Raw genomic sequence first — 19,722 nt, forward strand, 5'->3', positions numbered from 1 at the left:
GTAGGCCGTGTCATCCTAGAACCAACATGTCTTGCTGTCAGTAGAACCCATGTTGCCATAGGCCGTGTCATTCTAGAACTAACATGTGTTGCTGTCAGTAGAACCCATGTTGCCGTAGGCCGTGTCATCCTAGAACTAACATGTCTTGCTGTCAGTAGAACCCATGTTGCCGTAGGCCGTGTCATCCTAGAACTAACATGTGTAGCTGTCAGTAGAACCCATGTTGCCGTAGGCCGTCACATCCTAGAACTAACATGTGTTGCTGTCAGTAGAACCCATGTTCCCGTAGGCCGTGACATCCAAGAACTAACATGTCTTGCTGTCAGTAGAACCCATGTTGCCGTAGGCCGTGTCATCCTAGAACTAACATGTCTTGCCGTCAGTAGAACCCATGTTGCCGTAGGCCGTGTCATCCTAGAACTAACATGTCTTGCTGTCAGTAGAACCCATGTTGCCGTAGGCCGTGTCATCCTAGAACTAACATGTGTAGCTGTCAGTAGAACCCATGTTGCCGTAGGCCGTGTCATCCTAGAACTAACATGTGTAGCTGTCAGTAGAACCCATGTTGCCGTAGGCCGTGACATCCTAGAACTAACATGTGTAGCTGTCAGTAGAAGCCATGTTGCCGTAGGCTGTGACATCCTAGAACTAACATGTGTTGCTGTCAGTAGAACCCATGTTGCCGTAGGCCGTGACATCCTAGAACTAACATGTGTAGCTGTCAGTAGAACCCATGTTGCCGTAGGCCGTGACATCCTAGAACTAACATGTGTTGCTGTCAGTAGAACCCATGTTGCCGTAGGCCGTGACATCCTAGAACTAACATGTGTTGCTGTCAGAAGAACCCATGTTGCCGTAGGCCGTGACATCCTAGAACTAACATGTGTAGCTGTCAGTAGAACCCATGTTGCCGTAGGCCGTGACATCCTAGAACTAACATGTCTTGCTGTCAGTAGAACCCATGTTGCCGTAGGCCGTGACATCCTAGAACTAACATGTGTAGCTGTCAGTAGAACCCATGTTGCCGTAGGCCGTGACATCCTAGAACTAACATGTCTTGCTGTCAGTAGAACCCATGTTGCCGTAGGCCGTGACATCCTAGAACTAACATGTGTAGCTGTCAGTAGAACCCATGTTGCCGTAGGCCGTGACATCCTAGAACTAACATGTGTTGCTGTCAGTAGAACCCATGCTGACGTAGGCCGTGACATCCTAGAACTAACATGTGTTGCTGTCAGTAGAACCCATGTTGCCGTAGGCCGTGTCATTCTAGAACTAACATGTGTTGCTGTCAGTAGAACCCATGTTACCGTAGGCCGTGACATCCTAGAACTAACATGTGTAGCTGTCAGTAGAACCCATGTTGCCGTAGGCCGTGACATCCTAGAACTAACATGTCTTGCTGTCAGTAGAACCCATGTTGCCGTAGGCCGTGTCATCCTAGAACTAACATGTGTTGCTGTCAGTAGAACCCATGTTGCCGTAGGCCGTGTCATCCTAGAACTAACATGTCTTGCTGTCAGTAGAACCCATGTTGCCGTAGGCCGTGACATCCTAGAACTAACATGTGTAGCTGTCAGTAGAACCCATGTTGCCGTAGGCCGTGACATCCTAGAACTAACATGTGTAGCTGTCAGTAGAACCCATGTTGCCGTAGGCCGTGTCATCCTAGAACTAACATGTGTTGCTGTCAGTAGAACCCATGTTGCCGTAGGCCGTGACATCCTAGAACTAACATGTGTTGCTGTCAGTAGAACCCATGTTGCCGTAGGCCGTGTCATCCTAGAACTAACATGTGTAGCTGTCAGTAGAACCCATGTTGCCGTAGGCCGTGTCATCCTAGAACTAACATGTGTAGCTGTCAGTAGAACCCATGTTGCCGTAGGCCGTGACATCCTAGAACTAACATGTGTAGCTGTCAGTAGAAGCCATGTTGCCGTAGGCCGTGACATCCTAGAACTAACATGTGTTGCTGTCAGTAGAACCCATGTTGCCGTAGGCCGTGACATCCGAGAACTAACATGTGTAGCTGTCAGTAGAACCCATGTTGCCGTAGGCCGTGACATCCTAGAACTAACATGTCTTGCTGTCAGTAGAACCCATGTTGCCGTAGGCCGTGACATCCTAGAACTAACATGTCTTGCTGTCAGTAGAACCCATGTTGCCGTAGGCCGTGACATCCTAGAACTAACATGTGTAGCTGTCAGTAGAACCCATGTTGCCGTAGGCCGTGACATCCTAGAACTAACATGTCTTGCTGTCAGTAGAACCCATGTTGCCGTAGGCCGTGACATCCTAGAACTAACATGTGTAGCTGTCAGTAGAACCCATGTTGCCGTAGGCCGTGACATCCTAGAACTAACATGTCTTGCTGTCAGTAGAACCCATGTTGCCGTAGGCCGTGACATCCTAGAACTAACATGTGTAGCTGTCAGTAGAACCCATGTTGCCGTAGGCCGTGACATCCTAGAACTAACATGTGTTGCTGTCAGTAGAACCCATGCTGACGTAGGCCGTGTCATCCTAGAACTAACATGTGTTGCTGTTAGTAGAACCCATGTTGCCGTAGGCCGTGTCATTCTAGAACTAACATGTGTTGCTGTCAGTAGAACCCATGTTGCCGTAGGCCGTGTCATTCTAGAACTAACATGTGTTGCTGTCAGTAGAACCCATGTTACCGTAGGCCGTGACATCCTAGAACTAACATGTGTAGCTGTCAGTAGAACCCATGTTGCCGTAGGCCGTGACATCCTAGAACTAACATGTCTTGCTGTCAGTAGAACCCATGTTGCCGTAGGCCGTGTCATCCTAGAACTAACATGTGTTGCTGTCAGTAGAACCCATGTTGCCGTAGGCCGTGTCATCCTAGAACTAACATGTCTTGCTGTCAGTAGAACCCATGTTGCCGTAGGCCGTGACATCCTAGAACTAACATGTGTAGCTGTCAGTAGAACCCATGTTGCCGTAGGCCGTGACATCCTAGAACTAACATGTGTAGCTGTCAGTAGAACCCATGTTGCCGTAGGCCGTGTCATCCTAGAACTAACATGTGTTGCTGTCAGTAGAACCCATGTTGCCGTAGGCCGTGACATCCTAGAACTAACATGTGTTGCTGTCAGTAGAACCCATGTTGCCGTAGGCCGTGTCATCCTAGAACTAACATGTGTAGCTGTCAGTAGAACCCATGTTGCCGTAGGCCGTGTCATCCTAGAACTAACATGTGTAGCTGTCAGTAGAACCCATGTTGCCGTAGGCCGTGACATCCTAGAACTAACATGTGTAGCTGTCAGTAGAAGCCATGTTGCCGTAGGCCGTGACATCCTAGAACTAACATGTGTTGCTGTCAGTAGAACCCATGTTGCCGTAGGCCGTGACATCCGAGAACTAACATGTGTAGCTGTCAGTAGAACCCATGTTGCCGTAGGCCGTGACATCCTAGAACTAACATGTCTTGCTGTCAGTAGAACCCATGTTGCCGTAGGCCGTGACATCCTAGAACTAACATGTCTTGCTGTCAGTAGAACCCATGTTGCCGTAGGCCGTGACATCCTAGAACTAACATGTGTAGCTGTCAGTAGAACCCATGTTGCCGTAGGCCGTGACATCCTAGAACTAACATGTCTTGCTGTCAGTAGAACCCATGTTGCCGTAGGCCGTGACATCCTAGAACTAACATGTGTAGCTGTCAGTAGAACCCATGTTGCCGTAGGCCGTGACATCCTAGAACTAACATGTCTTGCTGTCAGTAGAACCCATGTTGCCGTAGGCCGTGACATCCTAGAACTAACATGTGTAGCTGTCAGTAGAACCCATGTTGCCGTAGGCCGTGACATCCTAGAACTAACATGTGTTGCTGTCAGTAGAACCCATGCTGACGTAGGCCGTGTCATCCTAGAACTAACATGTGTTGCTGTCAGTAGAACCCATGTTGCCGTAGGCCGTGTCATTCTAGAACTAACATGTGTTGCTGTCAGTAGAACCCATGTTACCGTAGGCCGTGACATCCTAGAACTAACATGTCTTGCTGTCAGTAGAACCCATGTTGCCGTAGGCCGTGACATCCTAGAACTAACATGTGTAGCTGTCAGTAGAACCCATGTTCCCGTAGGCCGTGACATCCAAGAACTAACATGTCTTGCTGTCAGTAGAACCCATGTTGCCGTAGGCCGTGTCATCCTAGAACTAACATGTGTTGCTGTCAGTAGAACCCATGTTGCCGTAGGCCGTGACATCCTAGAACTAACATGTGTAGCTGTCAGTAGAACCCATGTTGCCGTAGGCCGTGATCCTAGAACTAACATGTGTTGCTGTCCACCCTCCGAGAGTTCAGTGACTGTAGGGGTCTGGCATTTCCATGAACAGAGAGATGAGCTGCGTCCTTGACTTTGAGTGTCCTTAATATTTGCACCTGAAGGAAAACCCAGAGAAATAGATTCGTTAAACAACAGCAATGCATACCACCCAAGATATTTCTCACTGTCACAACAGCATACTTACTCCCACATTTCAAAATCTTATTCCAAAAGTTATGAAGACTTCATTGAACTCCATTATCCCTATCAGATTAGATTAGGAGAACATTATGGTAACTTGGCAATGGCCACTTCCGCCGGCCATCTTGTATGTTATCACGGTGAAATATTGGAAGTGTTTTGGTTGTTGTGCCTCTCCCTATTGGCGGAAGTCAAATAATTAAATAATGACACCTTTGATCTTATGTTAGATGAGCAATTGCAAAAATATTTTAAAGATGTTTCCATTAATCAAACATCAGGTTACTTTTTTGTGTGCCCTAAGCATGCAACCAAGAGAGATCATATCTTTAATCCCAGAGATAATGGTGGTAAAAGGAAGTTGTTGTTTTTTATTCAAGATGAATATTTCGCTATATTTGTGAGACATGAATTTCTGACCAGGTGTACAAAAATATGTTTGATATTTACAATAAATTAGAAAAACAATTTTTTTTATAAAATATATACAAATTTGTTCAGGGGGTGTAGATTTTGTTTCAGATAGATATGTTCTTAAGCATCCCCCTATCACAGAAGACCTGCTCCTACCTTCTCCTGGGTAGTGACGATTGGATTCTGCATCACGATCCATCGGACAGACTCAGAGCACGATGGTGTTGTCAATGAGCCAAAGTAGGTGTAGAACTTGCCACCAGGGGGCATCAGTTGGCGTGGATCCAAGGTCACTGACACCCCATCTTTATGTACAATGAAAACATATATAGGAATTTCTGTCTCATCGGTGGGTGGATATATATATACAGATGACTGATCTGAATAGATGGACTGCCGTGCGTGTCTGGTTTTACATAATTTTAGTGGTATTTCAGTTATATCGGGGGGTGTCAGCTTGTTAGGGGGGAAAGCCTGATATTATGCAGGTCCTTTGATTCCCACTTTAGTGAAACATACAAGCATGGCTATGGAGCTGAGATACATAATCAAGCAAATCTGGGATTTGAACAAAAGATCATAGGATTCTGGCATGTCTAAGGGAAGCAACTCTGCAGACAACTGAACCACCCATGACTGGGACTGAAGAATATAGGAAGATTAATGGTAGATTTGTTTTTTCCAACACAAGCACTCAATATTTCAGTCATAAGATTGCGGACTAAACGATCCAGTGACCTGATACTGTCTGCAACAATCTACACTGTCGGGGTACAATGACACACAATGAACTAAGGCACAGAACCTGACCACCCACACCAGGTCGCCTCTTACAACAAGCATGGGTAGCTGGGCACCTTGTCTAACCCTGAATTCTGAATGGGCAGATCAATATGAATACCCATTGACTGGTAAGATTACAGACAGATTAATATGAATACTAATATGGTGGACTGATATGAATAGACTTGCTGGTAAGAATAGACTTGCTGGTTGGAATAGATGGACTGATATGAATAGATGGACTGACGTGAAAAGATAGGTTGATATGAAAAAATGGACTGATGTGAATAGATGGGTTGGTGAATATTTGGTTGATATGAATAGATGGATTGATGTGCATAGATAGGCTGGTGAATATATGGATGATACAAATAGATGGACTGATATGAATAGATGGGCTGGTGAATATCAAGGTGTTATGAATAGATGGACTGATATGAAAAGATGGGCAGGTGAATATATGGGTGATATGAATAGATGGACTGACATGATTAGATGAACGGATATGATTAGATGGATTGAATGAATAGATGGACTGATATGAACAGAAGGACTGATATGAATAGATTGACTGATATGAACAGATGGACTGATATGAATACATGGACTTATATGAATAGATGGACTGATATGAATAGATGGGCTGATATGAACAGATGGACTGATATGAATAGATGGAGTGATGTGAATAGATGGAGTGATATGAATAGATAGAGTGATATGATTAGATGGACTGATATGAACAGATGGACTGATATGATTAGATGGACTGGTGAATATCAGGGTGTTATGAATAGATGGACTGATATGAAAAGATTGGCAGGTGAATATATGGGTGATATGAATAGATGGGCTGATATGAATAGGTTGACTTATATGATTAGATGGACTGATATGAACAGATGGACTGATATGAATAGATGGAGTGATGTGAATAGATGCAGTGATATGAATAGATAGAGTGATATGATTAGATGGACTGATATGAACAGATGGACTGATATGATTAGATGGACTGATATGAACAGATGGACTGATATAAATAGATGGAGTGATATGAACAGATGGACTGATATAAATAGATGGAGTGATATGAACAGATGGACTGATATGAATAGATGGAGTGATGTGGCACAGCTGGAACTGGATCTTACTTCCAGCCTTGTTCAGCTTTTGTACCCCATCCAAGAACGCATTGAATGCCGAGTTGTTTGACGATGATCCTGACTGCAAGAGACAGAAATGTGTGTTCTACATGGATGCTGAGGACTAAAATTTAATCAATTGAACAAAACATGACATCATCATCAGACGAAAAATACATGCCAAAGATCAGCTCCCGCACTCTGTAATTTCAGACGAGAGAATTTAAGAGTAAGAACAATATGTACAAGAAAAAATGTCTAAATAATGAAAAAAGACAAAAATTATGCTTGATGTCTTGTAGTTTTCCAGCTCACAAATAACAAATATTTGGGACCATCCATCATTAATATTAACAGTTTTAACCATCTCCCCTGAAATCATGATTGCATCTGGGGTGTTTCTCCAAAGTACCAATCCTCACACAATTCCCATCCCATTTTAAACATGGCCACCACGACAGCCATATTGGAATATTATCTTGTCCAACCCTTGATCTATATCTGCATGTATCAGTGTGTATATGGTGATGTTAGCTGTGCTGAAATGTATGGTTTGAATCCTCAAATCGCCCAGATCATGATTGTAGGTTAAACATTGTGCTTAAGAACTGTATCACTTTGGACTTTCCACCAACATTAAGACAACATAATAATTGAGATACTGTTCAAAGCACTGTTAACCCAAATCACTAAATTAACAAAATACTGACGTCATATTCCTCAACCTAGAACCTGTTTATTGCCAGAGACATCCACAAAATGAAATGTGAATGAGTGAGTGAGTGAGTATGGTTTTACGCAGCTTTTAGAAATTCCAGCAATATCACGGCGGGGGACACCAGAAATGGGCTTCACACATTGTACCCATATCGTGAATCGAACCCGGGGGTCTTCGGCGTGACAAGCGAACGCGAAAATGTGAATGGAGGACATGGCAACACAAGCTTCAGGCAAATGATCCAAAAACATGCTTTAAGTTTTAACTTGCATTCCAGAAAATTGAAAAAGTTAAAAAGACAAAACATCAAATTCAACCGTCAACAAAAAAAATAAAAAAATTAAACAACAGCAATAACAAACCAAAACGATCAGTAAAAATGTCTCATTCAGCATACATAAAATCATAAATTTCCTAAAAGTTGTCTCCCTTAGACCATGTATCAATGACCACGTTCTTGATCTTTGATCGTTTTGTACAGCATGAAGAAAAAGTGCATACACCTTTGAGTGACACCAACTAATGATAATGTGTGTTCGTCTTTGAATAAAATGGTTAAGTGCTAAGTGATTAAGGAGATGCATTGATATCGCTGGAGAGTGATCTAGATTAAAAACTTTGTAACTTAGGCTGAAAGAATTAAAAGTCTTGGTTCTCAGGCATCTCCCACATCATCATAAAGTCTGCCGCACGTTTCTTTTTTATTTCCATTTTCCAAAAAAAATAAAAATCTTAAAAAAACTTAAATATTCCGCATCTCTATCACACGACCCCAGCAGTTAAATGCTACAATACTTAAGAACAACATGATTTCCCTGAAATTATTGTAAACAAAATTTGGTCACATACTAAATAACCCCAAAAATATCTACAATGTAGATAACGCTTGATCTCACCCAAGCCATATCTCCTTTGGGAGCCAGTTTTGGATGATAAATGTACTTCCGTCATCATTTCAAAGTAAGCCTCAGTCAGATGTATGTACAACATCTTCCAATGTTCCTGAAGCCAACTTACCTCCAGAAATATTCCAATCACAGCTAACCCATCCTGCTTGGCTGCTGCAGCTGCAATGCTGCCATACTGCTTCTTGTAGTGGACCAAGTGCAACTACAACAACGACAATGTGGCATAGTCAGGAAACGTGGCAAAGAGCATCAGCTGTTTTAACATTTGGAATGGTTGGTTGGATTGTTGTTTAACGCCGCACTCAGCAATATTCCAGCTATATGACGGCGGTCTGTAAATAATCAAGTCTGGACCAGATAATCCAGTGATTAATATCATGAGAATCGATCCACGCAATTGGGATCGATGACATGCATCAACCAAGTCAGCGAGCCTGACCAAGTGATCCCGTTAGTCGCCTTTTACGACAAGCTTAGTCGCCTTTTACGGCAAGCATGGGTTGCTGAAGACCTATTCTACCCCGGAATCTTCACGGGTCTTTAACAGTAGGGATGGGTATTGGATGTTTAAAGTGTATCAATATTTTACGATGCACAGAGCCATATTGCAATACGTATCACGATATATATTTTATAATTCTCAATTTTGAACTCGGAAGTAATTTGATACATTCAGGTATGAATTGAAGTTCAAAAATGGAACAAAACAAGATGCTGGTGCAACATGATGTTTCCTCAGTCAGTAAATATGCAAGGATGCACAGTCCGGGACAGTGATGACTTGGCGTTACATCACCACCACAGACAAACTCCAGAATGCCAACTTGCATTTTGGAATTATGGAACATTTCAAAGGTACATGTATTTGGCAAGTGTTACAGTGCATCACATTAAACACATGATAAAAGTAGCTATTTGAAATCACCTGATATACCGAGCATTGAACAATGATATTGTGATATGTATTGTGGAAAGAATGAACCTCAATTTACCAATATACCGGTAATACCGTGCAGCCTTAGTTAACAGTGACAACAGCTCATTATTGATGTGATTGATCGGCAACATCATACAGTACAGGGAGGAAACGACTCAATGGTGGTGGCAATAAAACTTGTTGCAGGGGAAATAAAACTCACTGGATGTTGCAAAATAACTTGCTGGATGTTGCAAAATAACTCGTTGGATGTTGCAAAAATAACTCACCGAATGTTGCAAAATAACTCACCGAATGCTACAAAATAACTCACTGGATGTTGCAAAATAACTCACTGGATGTTGCAAAATAACTCACCGAATGCTACAAAATAACTCACTGGATGTTGCAAAATAACTCACTGGATGTTGCAAAATAACTCCCTGAATGTTGACTAAGCAGTTCCTATTCCTCTTTCGATCCTACGATCCTATGTGCCTAAACAAAGGTTTCCAGCTTCAAAAAAAAGAAGCAATCAACCCGAACACGCCTAGCATCATCAAAATTACCTCCCAACAATCTAGGTCAGGCACGCTTTTCATGCCAGTGGACCTACATGCTCTGAACGCGTGATTTCCCCAACCAACTCATTCTCTTTCTAGACCTTAATAGGCTTGAGGAATTGTGATGCAGGGATGGACAGGCGGGCATATAGTGTGTGAAATAAGGTAAGGATATAAGACAGGGGTATCACAATCTCCCATGGATGATAGGACAAGCCAGCTTGGCATCTCTTTTAACACGTCATCAAAACCATCAATCACGTCTCAGGGATTGAAATGAGATTAAGACGAGAAGAGGAATGATAAAGCAGCAGTAGACGAGGGAGACGAAGAAAAAAGATGGTCTCATGTAAGCTTTGTAGTATTTTTCATGAGGAAAATACAAGATCAGTCCGATCCAATACCACTTTCCGAAACCGTAGGTTGATTCACCGTAAACGTAGATTCTCCGTAAGTGGCTGAGTGGTCAAGACGGGAACATCTTCTGTGAGAAAGCTGTCAGATATTCCATCGTCATTGACAGACAAGATAAGCAGCGCAGGGGGAGACCATTCCCCAATTGTTGAAGATGTAGTTAGTTTAGCAGATTTTTAGACTTCTTCGTTTTAGGAGTTTTCACAGTTCTGGTTGATTTTTCAGTGAGTTGGACAATTTAATAAAAAAATTTTTACCCCAACAGTCAGTATAATTTAATGTAAATTATATTTATATTGTTTTTTCCACTCTTAATTTGTTCAGGATTTGGGAATCTGTTAACTGACTTATTTAAAAACTAACGCCTTACACAGCTACAGAGTGAAACCCAGGTTCTGATTCTGAGCACTAGACCCACCTCTCCTGGCATGGCTTTACCGTCAACGTGATGTTCCGAGGGGCAGTGGAAGTGCATGGAGTCAAGGACGTAGTCATCGGTGACCTCAGGCAGAACTCTCGTCACTAGTTGGTGTTGCATAGAGAAGACGAGAACAGCACCTTGGCCTTAATTGAAACACGAACAATCTCAACTGATATTTTATTGAAATAACAACAACAACATGTTTTTTGTTTATGCCGCAGTCTGCATTATTCCATCTATAGCATGGCACAGGAGTAAACAATCTGACCCTAATGAGGTTGGGCAGTGTGTTAGTAATTAAGTCTGGGATGCACAGACCAGTGGTCGATATCATGAGCAACGTTCCACATCTTCGGGGTGCAATCATAAGCAATCAGCCAAGTCATGTAGTCTGACCACTTGATCAAATTTAGTCACCTCTTATGACAAGTAATTCATCACAGTTACCATCCCCTGATGCAACATTGGGGGTATCTTCATGGTACATGATGCCACTTAATAGGTTTAGAATTGATCTTCAGCAACCCATGTTTGTTGTTGGAAGCAACTAAAGGAATCAGGTGGTCAGGCTCGCTGACTTGGTTGATGCATTTCATCGTATCCCAAATGTGAGGATCGAATGCTCATAATGGCAATCACTGGATTGTCTGCTCCAGGACTACTGTCCTGACATGCCTCAGTGCATTTCTCAGCAACTTACCTCCCATTGTCACATCGCCCATTACCAAATCATTTGTTTACTGTTTGCATTGACAGAATAATAATCATACCACAATCTTCTCACACATTGTGTCTTTTGCACATAAAACCACATTTACACTTAGTGTGTTCGAAAACATTGTATTAACAGTTCTTATTCAAATGAATCCTATCAAAATGATAGCCGGCCACATCTATATACGTCAGGGATTTATCCAGGATTCCAAACTAAGAGCCCTTGGCAGGCAATATTTGAAAAAAATCTCATTATTTTGCTCAAATTGGTCAGTAAAATACAAGTCAGTTCTACAGAGCCATAACATTAATTATTACAGTAAAACATAAATTGGGAAATATGGAATTCCATTTAGGTATGTTTACTGACATTTGCTGTACTCTTGAGACTGAATACTGGCTGTTGAGCAGGTCTAGATAAATCACTACTCAGTCCTAACTGTTGATCATGTCCGGTCAAAATTTAAGAATGTCCGGACAATACTTTTTAAAATGTCCGGTAAGCAATATTTTAAAACGGACATTTGAGATTCCCAATCGGACATGTCCGGCGCATATGACGGTTTCCGGACCCCTGATGTATAGGCACATAAGTGATAAGCACAAAATGCCATTTTTCCGGACATATTGGGGAGCTAAATATCAGATCCCTATTATAAACTGATGGGACTGATTCAAGAAGGGAATAACCCTAAGCCATGATAAGGTAAATGTTTCTCTTCATCATGTAAGGCTGGGTTCACACAGTGCCGATTATGGCTCCTGTTTGAGATCAGACAGCGCTACGACACGAAAAGTGAAAAAGTCGGATTACTATCCTCAATGATCTTGAATGTCCTATCATGGTCTGAACCCAGCTGTATACATTCGTAACAGAGTCCTACGGATCGGGAAAGGTCTGCCAAACACTCCCAACAGTATGGTGTGTCCTGGGAACATTCGGGAAACTCAGCCGATTTTGTCTAGTCGGATTACAATCGTGACAATGTCATGACAGATTCTGCTGTATCGGATCAAAATCGTAACAATGTCGTAACGGTGTCCTGTTGATCGGGACACTGTCGTGATGAAGGGGTATGATTTGGAGAAATTGTTTATATCCGTTTCTTGTTGATTGAGTCCAGAATGCGTCCAGATCATGCCGAATGTGAACCGTCTTTGTCGGTTCAATGTCCAGTCACTGTCTGATCTCTGTTGGATCGCATTCTGGAGAATCGGGACGCTGTCGGGACAGATTCAGGTCGTATTTTACCATGAGGAAGATACAAATCGGATCAGATTCGGATTGGGAGGGAGAGTCGGGATGATTTTGGCTGGAAACGGCTGAATCGGGACGCTTCCTGAACAATTTTGATTGTTGCCTTAATTAAGTAAATGTTTTTACAAATTTGTGAATTTCCCACCACGAATCACAGGATCTTGATCAGACTTTTGACAAATTTGAATCGAGAATGGTCCTATCAAGGACGGCAACAAAAATCCTAAATGTGTGACTGAGCCCCAAGTCATTTAAATCTAGCTAGGTGAACACATTTCTTTATGGTTATCAATTGTTTGGACTGATTGGTAAAAGATCTGGTTTGATATAAGTTTGATATAAGAAATTCAATATTGTCCAGATTTTACAGAAAGGTTATGTCATCTAATCAATGCCACCATGGTTGCTAACGAATCATAAGGAAGAATTTTTTTTTAAAAAACCTGCCGATTTAAAAATTGCCTCACCCATTGAACTGATGTTTCCATTCAGGGCACCTGTCTGACTGCCTTGGTAGGTGATGGCAGTGAAACCTCTACAGTGAAGGCTCTGGGTCTGGATGTTGATGGGGGACTGGAAGGAGCCTGCACAGCACCGTGTCCCGGGAGCCAGGTGGCTCCAGTGTAGGGGACCTGCGGAGAGGAAGAGTGAGTGAGTGAGTGAGTGAGTGAGTGAGTGAGGTGATGGGGGACTGGATGGAGCCTGCACAGCACTGTGTCCCGGGAGCCAGGTGGCTCCAGTGTAGGGGACCTACGGAGAGGAAGAGTGAGTGAGTGAGTGAGTGAGGTGATGGGGGACTGGATGGAGCCTGCACAGCACTGTGTCCCGGGAGCCAGGTGGCTCCAGTGTAGTGGACCTGGGGAGAGGAAGAGTGAGTGAGTGAGTGAGTGAGTGAGTGAGGTACGTGATGGGGGACTGGATGGAGCCAGCACAGCACCGTGTCCCGGGAGCCAGATGGCTCCAGTGTAGGACACCTGCGGAGAGGAAGAGTGAGTGAGTGAGGTGATGGGGGACTGGAAGGAGCCTGCACAGCACTGTGTCCAGGGAGCCAGGTGGCTCCAGTGTAGTGGACCTGGGGAGAGGAAGAGTGAGTGAGTGAGTGAGTGAGTGAGTGAGGTACGTGATGGGGGACTGGATGGAGCCAGCACAGCACCGTGTCCCGGGAGCCAGGTGGCTCCAGTGTAGGGGACCTGCGGAGAGGAAGAGTGAGTGAGTGATGTGATGGGGGACTGGAAGGAGCCAGCACAGCACCGTGTCCCGGGAGCCAGGTGGCTCCAGTGTAGGGAACCTGCGGAGAGGAAGAATGAGTGAGTGAGTGAGTGAGTGAGTGAGGAGGACGGGAACTGGATGGAGCCTGCACAGCACCGTGTCCCGGGAGCCAGGTGGCTCCAGTGTAGGGGACCTGCGGAGAGGAAGAGTGAGTGAGTGAGTGAGGAGGACGGGGACTGGATGGAGCCTGCACAGCACCGTGTCCCCGGAGCCAGGTGGCTCCAGTGTAGGGGACCTGCGGAGAGGAAGAATGAGTGAGTGAGTGAGTGAGGAGGACGGGGACTGGATGGAGCCTGCACAGCACCGTGTCCCGGGAGCCAGGTGGCTCCAGTGTAGGGGACCTGCGGAGAGGAAGAATGAGTGAGTGCGTGGAACCAGCCCCACCCTCCTTTGCCGATGCCAATAAGGCTCTTGAAACTCTAAACATCTTCTTGAACACTCAAATATCAACAGAGATGACATCATTTGACTCATCTCAAGGATGCGGTTTCACGAATGCAGTCAGCGAAACAAGTCAGAGCAAAATCACCGACTATGCATCTCCCCGTATGTAAATTGATAAATATGTTTACATTTTGTACATGTATTTGATGACAATGTTCGAAAAATGTTATGCATTAAATGTTATTAAATGAATTTTATAAAATGTTATCAATTGAAGGCTATGAAGTGATCTCGGCTAATGCTAGTCAATGCTGCAATTACATGTATTGTGTTTCGTTTTATCCAAGATGGCGGACGTTTCCGAGCGAAAACGTATAAAACGAATAATGTATATAACGAACTGATTTGTCTGGTCCCTTGTTGTTCGTTATATCCATGTTTTTATTCAGACACTAGCATCTGTTCAAATATGGTCTTCAGCAACCCATGCGTGTCATCAGGCTCGCTGTCTTGGTTGACGAATGTAATCATATCCCAAATGTGTAGAACGATGCTCATGATGTCAATCACTGGAATGTCTGGTCCAGACTGGATTATTTACAGATCACCATCATATAGCTGTGCAGCATTAAAAAACAAACAAACAAACAGCAAAGAAATGGTATGGGAGTTACGATCACCTCTCTGATAAGATTGCTTTGTAAAACAGCACCCTGGCCTCTTCATAGATGAAACATGAAAATAACATTTTTGCAGTCTGACTTCGCGATGTGTCTTTGCCTTTTACTTCCTGGTTAGGCTTATCTACGGGTCATATAATTTCTTTCATATTTCAATGGTCAAGTTAATACCTCTGCTTATCTACGGGGTCGGCTTATATGAGGTCATATACAGTATGAAATATGAAATTATTGTCTTACCACCAGCACTGTGAGCATTGTGAGAATCGTAGCTGAAAGCAAGTAAGTCTGCTATGGTATGGGCGTTACGATCACCTTAGCGCTAAGATCGCTTTGTACAATGGCACCTGACCTCTTAATAGATGAAATATGAAATAGGAAATTATTGTCTTACCACCAGCACTGTGAGAATTATAGCTGAAAGCAAGTAAGTCTGCTATGGTATGGGCGTTACGATCACCTTAGCGCTAAGATAGCTTTGTACAACGGCACCTGGCCTCTCAATAGATGAAATATGAAATGTGAAATCATTGTCTTATCACCAGCGCTGTGAGAATTGTAGCTGAAAGCAAGTAAGTCTGCTATGGTATGGGCGTTACGATCACCTTAGCGCTAAGATTGCTTCGTACAACGGCACCTGGCCTCTCAATAGATGAAATGTGAAATCATTGTCTTATCACCAGCGCTGTGAGAATTGTAGCTGAAAGCAAGTAAGTCTGCTATGGTATGGGCGTTACGATCACCTTAGCGCTAAGATTGCTTCGTACAACGGCACCTGGCCTCTCAATAGATGAAATATAAAATGTGAAATCATTGTCTTATCACCAGCGCTGTGAGAATTGTAGCTGAAAGCAAGTAAGTCTGCTATGGTATGGGCGTTACGATCACCTTAGCGCTAAGATTGCTTCGTACAACGGCACCTGGCCTCTCAATAGATGAAATACGAAATCATTGTCTTATCACCAGCACTGTGAGAATTATAGCTGAAAGCAAGTAAGTCATGTTATGGCAGATTATACCAATCTATTATATGGTCTCTAGTTATGGTATGGGCGTTACAATCACATTAGCGCTAAGATCGCTTCGTACACCGGCACCTGGCCTCTTAATAGATGAAATAGGAAATAGGAAATGATTGTCTTACCCTCAGCGCTGTGAGAATTGTAGCTGAAAGCAACCGAGGGGGTAGGTGGACACAGGTCCTCTGATGGGCCAGACGTCCGAGGTACGAACACTACGACCAATGTTATCACAGTTATCCCAATCACTCCCAAACACAAGCCCAGTGCACATTTCTTGTATGTACTGTCAGTGAGAAGCCGCCAAACAGCGACAAAGCGATTCCTTTCGTTGTCAGCAATTAAAACATCCGTATCGTCATCCATGGTAATATAGGCTGTCCCCTGTACTTGCGATCACCATCAATACACGACACACAGAGAGTATGGTCACATTCAGTAATTCATCCCAGTCATCTCAATTCCTGAATAAGATGCACATTAAACTCTGAAAACATCCACAAAACAATCGATAGTATTCTCTTATTGATTGTCAATGATTTAACGTATATTGTTGTTATGAGTGAGTGAGTGAGTGAGTTGGGTTTAATGCCGCTTTTAACATTAATCCAGTTATATCACGGCGTGTCAGCTTAATGTGGGAGGAAAGCCCAAAGTGATGCAGGTCTCAGACATTTACCATTTCGGTGAAACCCACGAGCACGGGTATGGTGCTGACAAACCTAGAAACATAATTGGGGTGAACCGGGATTCGAACCCACAATTATAGGTTTCTGGCGTGCCCAAGGGACACAACTCTGTTCTAGGATGTATGCCCTGGTCACGCCAACTGACTCACTCCTCAGCTCCGAGAAAGGATGGACTCTCCTCCCCTCAGTTCTGTGACTGGGGAATTGAGGAATTGAGTAAGTACAGCGTGTGACTTCCAAGGCATGCACCAGCTCATCTGGACAGACATGTACAGAATTAATTTTCTTTGACAATGGTGAGTGAGTGAGTTGGGTTCAAGGCACAATTCGCTGTGCAGAGTTGTGTCCCATGGACCCACCAGGAACCTATGATCATGAGTTTGAATCATGTGTCGCCCTGATTATGTTTCCGGTTGTGTCAGCACCATACCCATGCTCATGGGTTTTACCAAAGTGGTAAATATCCGAGACCTTTGTCAATTCAGGCTTTCCTCCCACATTAGGCTGACACGCCGTGATAAAAATACCTGTCAAAGCGGCGTTAACCAAACTCACTCATTCAATGGGTATACCCAAGATCAAGATATTTGTTTTGATATAGTTATATATAGATTCAGAAAAACAATTTAGATGACCTGTATACATTAATGCTCCCACTTTAGGAAAATAAACTTTGTATTTCCTCGTATCAATGATCACATGATTGTAACACAATTGCACCTTTCACCTTGCCATGCCAAATTGCACACAAACACTGACCCATACCTCTTAATCTTGTGTTCAGTTAGGGTCAGGTAATAGAGGATCAGAGGCTTGGGTAGTAAATTTGGACATGTCCAAGCCCTAGTGCCTTGCTCCAATAAGCACGACAAACTTTTAGACCAATCTATAGGCGGTGAGGTGAGGTGAAATTGGGTTTAACGTCGCGTCCAAGATTATTGCGCTTATATAGCGACGTGCATGCACGTGTATGTGTGTGTGTGGCTGCTTGTACTAGTCCGGACTGATGCCGATTTATAGTGCTAGCACACTGAGATATCATGCCGCAGTTTAACATGGATACCCCACTCAGACACAGTATACTGACTCCGAGCCGACCAGTCCTTGTTTTAGCCCTTTAATGCCGAGCGCCAGACAGGGTAACAACAAGTACCATCTTTTAACGTCTTTTGGTATGACGCGGCCGGGGATCGAACCCCGGACCTTCCACTCTCCGGGCGGACGCTCTACCACTAGACCACGGAGGCGGTCAATCTGTAGGCAATGTTTATAAGTGCCCCCTACCAAAATCTGAAACTCTACATGAAAGTCCATACCCTCTTGTACAGATACATTATACTGACAGAAAACAGCAGCGCACAAGGGGTATATTTGCTTTGTAACTATTATAACAAAGGTTTTAGTCTACTATAGCCTGATCTCAATGGTTCTAATATCTATATCTTGTCTATTTTCTAAGCACACAAGGGCTTATTACGGGGGACACTGTATATATATTTTTATACCATATTCGACGTAATAAGCGCCCCGCTCTAATAAGCGCCCACGGCAATATTCGCTAATAAATTGGCCCATGAACAATCCCAATTAGCACCCCTTCCGATTGATCAAGGTAAACAAGACTTATATATTCGCTTAAAATACGCACTCATCTGTTATATGCACACTTAATTAGGGGCAATTAACTTCTGGAAAAATATATCTGTCGTACATAAACATTTCAGCCTGTCAGCATAAATCACGAAATTTACCTTTTAACTCTGTTTTTTCCCACTAAAATAATATTCTAATAAGAGCCTCCTATTTCTAATTTTGAGAGCATTACTCTTACAAATATGACATCTCAAAACTCAACACTGACTTTGGTTTACATATCCCAAAGATATAAGGCCACCCTCCCCCATTGGAGACAGGGGCCTTTTCTTGGGGGACAATCAGTTTGATGAGCTTACTCACGTTCTAGTAGATTAACATTTAGTCTATGAAATCTTATATTACACAATACCCTTCTGGACTCTAAAATTAAACAAATATTTTTCCTGATGCTGATTTCATGTGGAATAGAGCTAGTTAGAGCTGGCTAGACTTGCTTTTGTGTACATATCTAGAGTGTTTTTAAAAAAGAAAAAATTATATTCCACAGTCATGGTGCAGGACTCTAGCTGTGAAACTGTTTCTACTAGTACTACCTGCTATCCACCGATAGAAGATGTGTGATAGTTATTGAGAAGTACGTTGACCCATTGTAATCACAACGAATTTGTAGTTGTACAATTTTGCAGCTAACCCGTCTTCGTAAATACCATACTATAGCTCTACCTCAAAGTGCCAACAGATAGAATATATTACGTTATACAGTAAATGCTCTTAGTATTCATTGAAACTTAAATTTCATAATTCGATGTACTCGTAAAATCATTATTTCTATTCATTCTTATTTCGTATATTTTCCGGGAGCAATTTTCGTACAAGCCTCCCCTTTCCGAAACGAAACCACGGTCATTCTTTCCGAATTGGTCCCATTCGTAAAACGTATGCATTACCGCCACGAAATCTTTTGTCTCGATCTTGGACTAAAGCCCTTGCAGCACATCCTTACATCTTTCCAATCCCGTTCACGAATTGCCATGACAACACATAGCTTCAACAGTGGCATGCAATACTTACTGACAACAACGCGAATTTATGAGACATCTACACATAGCAACAAATAATTCCGGAAATGAGAGTTATCTCCCTTCGATCGAGAAACCCGCATTTATAAATAGCATTTCCACGACAAGGCACTGGTGATGCGGAGTGTTGACATCGAGACGCAAATAGCTCACAGTTTAATGAATAATTATAACATAAAATAATTCCGGAACACTGTTAAACCATGGAAACCGTCTCTTGAGTTTAGTTGACACTATATACTATTGTAGTAGGTTGATA

The 19,722-nt window shown here is 43.1% G+C and overlaps 1 protein-coding gene across 1 annotated transcript; it reads right to left on the reverse strand.

Moving 5' to 3' along the window:
* Nucleotides 1-4,124: 4,124 nt before the first annotated feature.
* On the reverse strand, nucleotides 4,125-19,500 carry LOC124140404 (carbonic anhydrase 2-like). Its single transcript, XM_046507934.2, has 8 exons — nucleotides 19,456-19,500; nucleotides 16,225-16,563; nucleotides 13,215-13,379; nucleotides 10,773-10,918; nucleotides 8,571-8,663; nucleotides 6,845-6,917; nucleotides 5,064-5,212; nucleotides 4,125-4,408 (listed from the first exon to the last, which is right to left on the reverse strand). The coding sequence occupies exons 2-8, from the start codon at nucleotides 16,463-16,465 to the stop codon at nucleotides 4,295-4,297; spliced, it is 981 nt and encodes a 326-aa protein (XP_046363890.2). The 5' UTR covers nucleotides 16,466-16,563; nucleotides 19,456-19,500; the 3' UTR covers nucleotides 4,125-4,294.
* Between the last annotated feature and the right edge of the window lie 222 nt (nucleotides 19,501-19,722).

Source organism: Haliotis rufescens, unplaced genomic scaffold (genome assembly GCF_023055435.1).
Source record: "Haliotis rufescens isolate VD_foot unplaced genomic scaffold, xgHalRufe1.0.p SCAF_37, whole genome shotgun sequence".
Taxonomy (NCBI): domain Eukaryota; kingdom Metazoa; phylum Mollusca; class Gastropoda; order Lepetellida; family Haliotidae; genus Haliotis; species Haliotis rufescens.

Bases quoted from the DNA above. Each gene is read 5' to 3' on its own strand.
- LOC124140404 (XM_046507934.2), bottom strand. From the start codon at position 16,465: ATGGATGACGATACGGATGTTTTAATTGCTGACAACGAAAGGAATCGC. The intron at 5,213-6,844 runs GTAAGATCCAGT...TTGTACATAAAG, and splicing joins AAAGCTGAACAAGGCTGGAA to ATGGGGTGTCAGTGACCTTG. The intron at 4,409-5,063 runs GTAGGAGCAGGT...GTTTTCCTTCAG, and splicing joins TCGTCACTACCCAGGAGAAG to GTGCAAATATTAAGGACACT.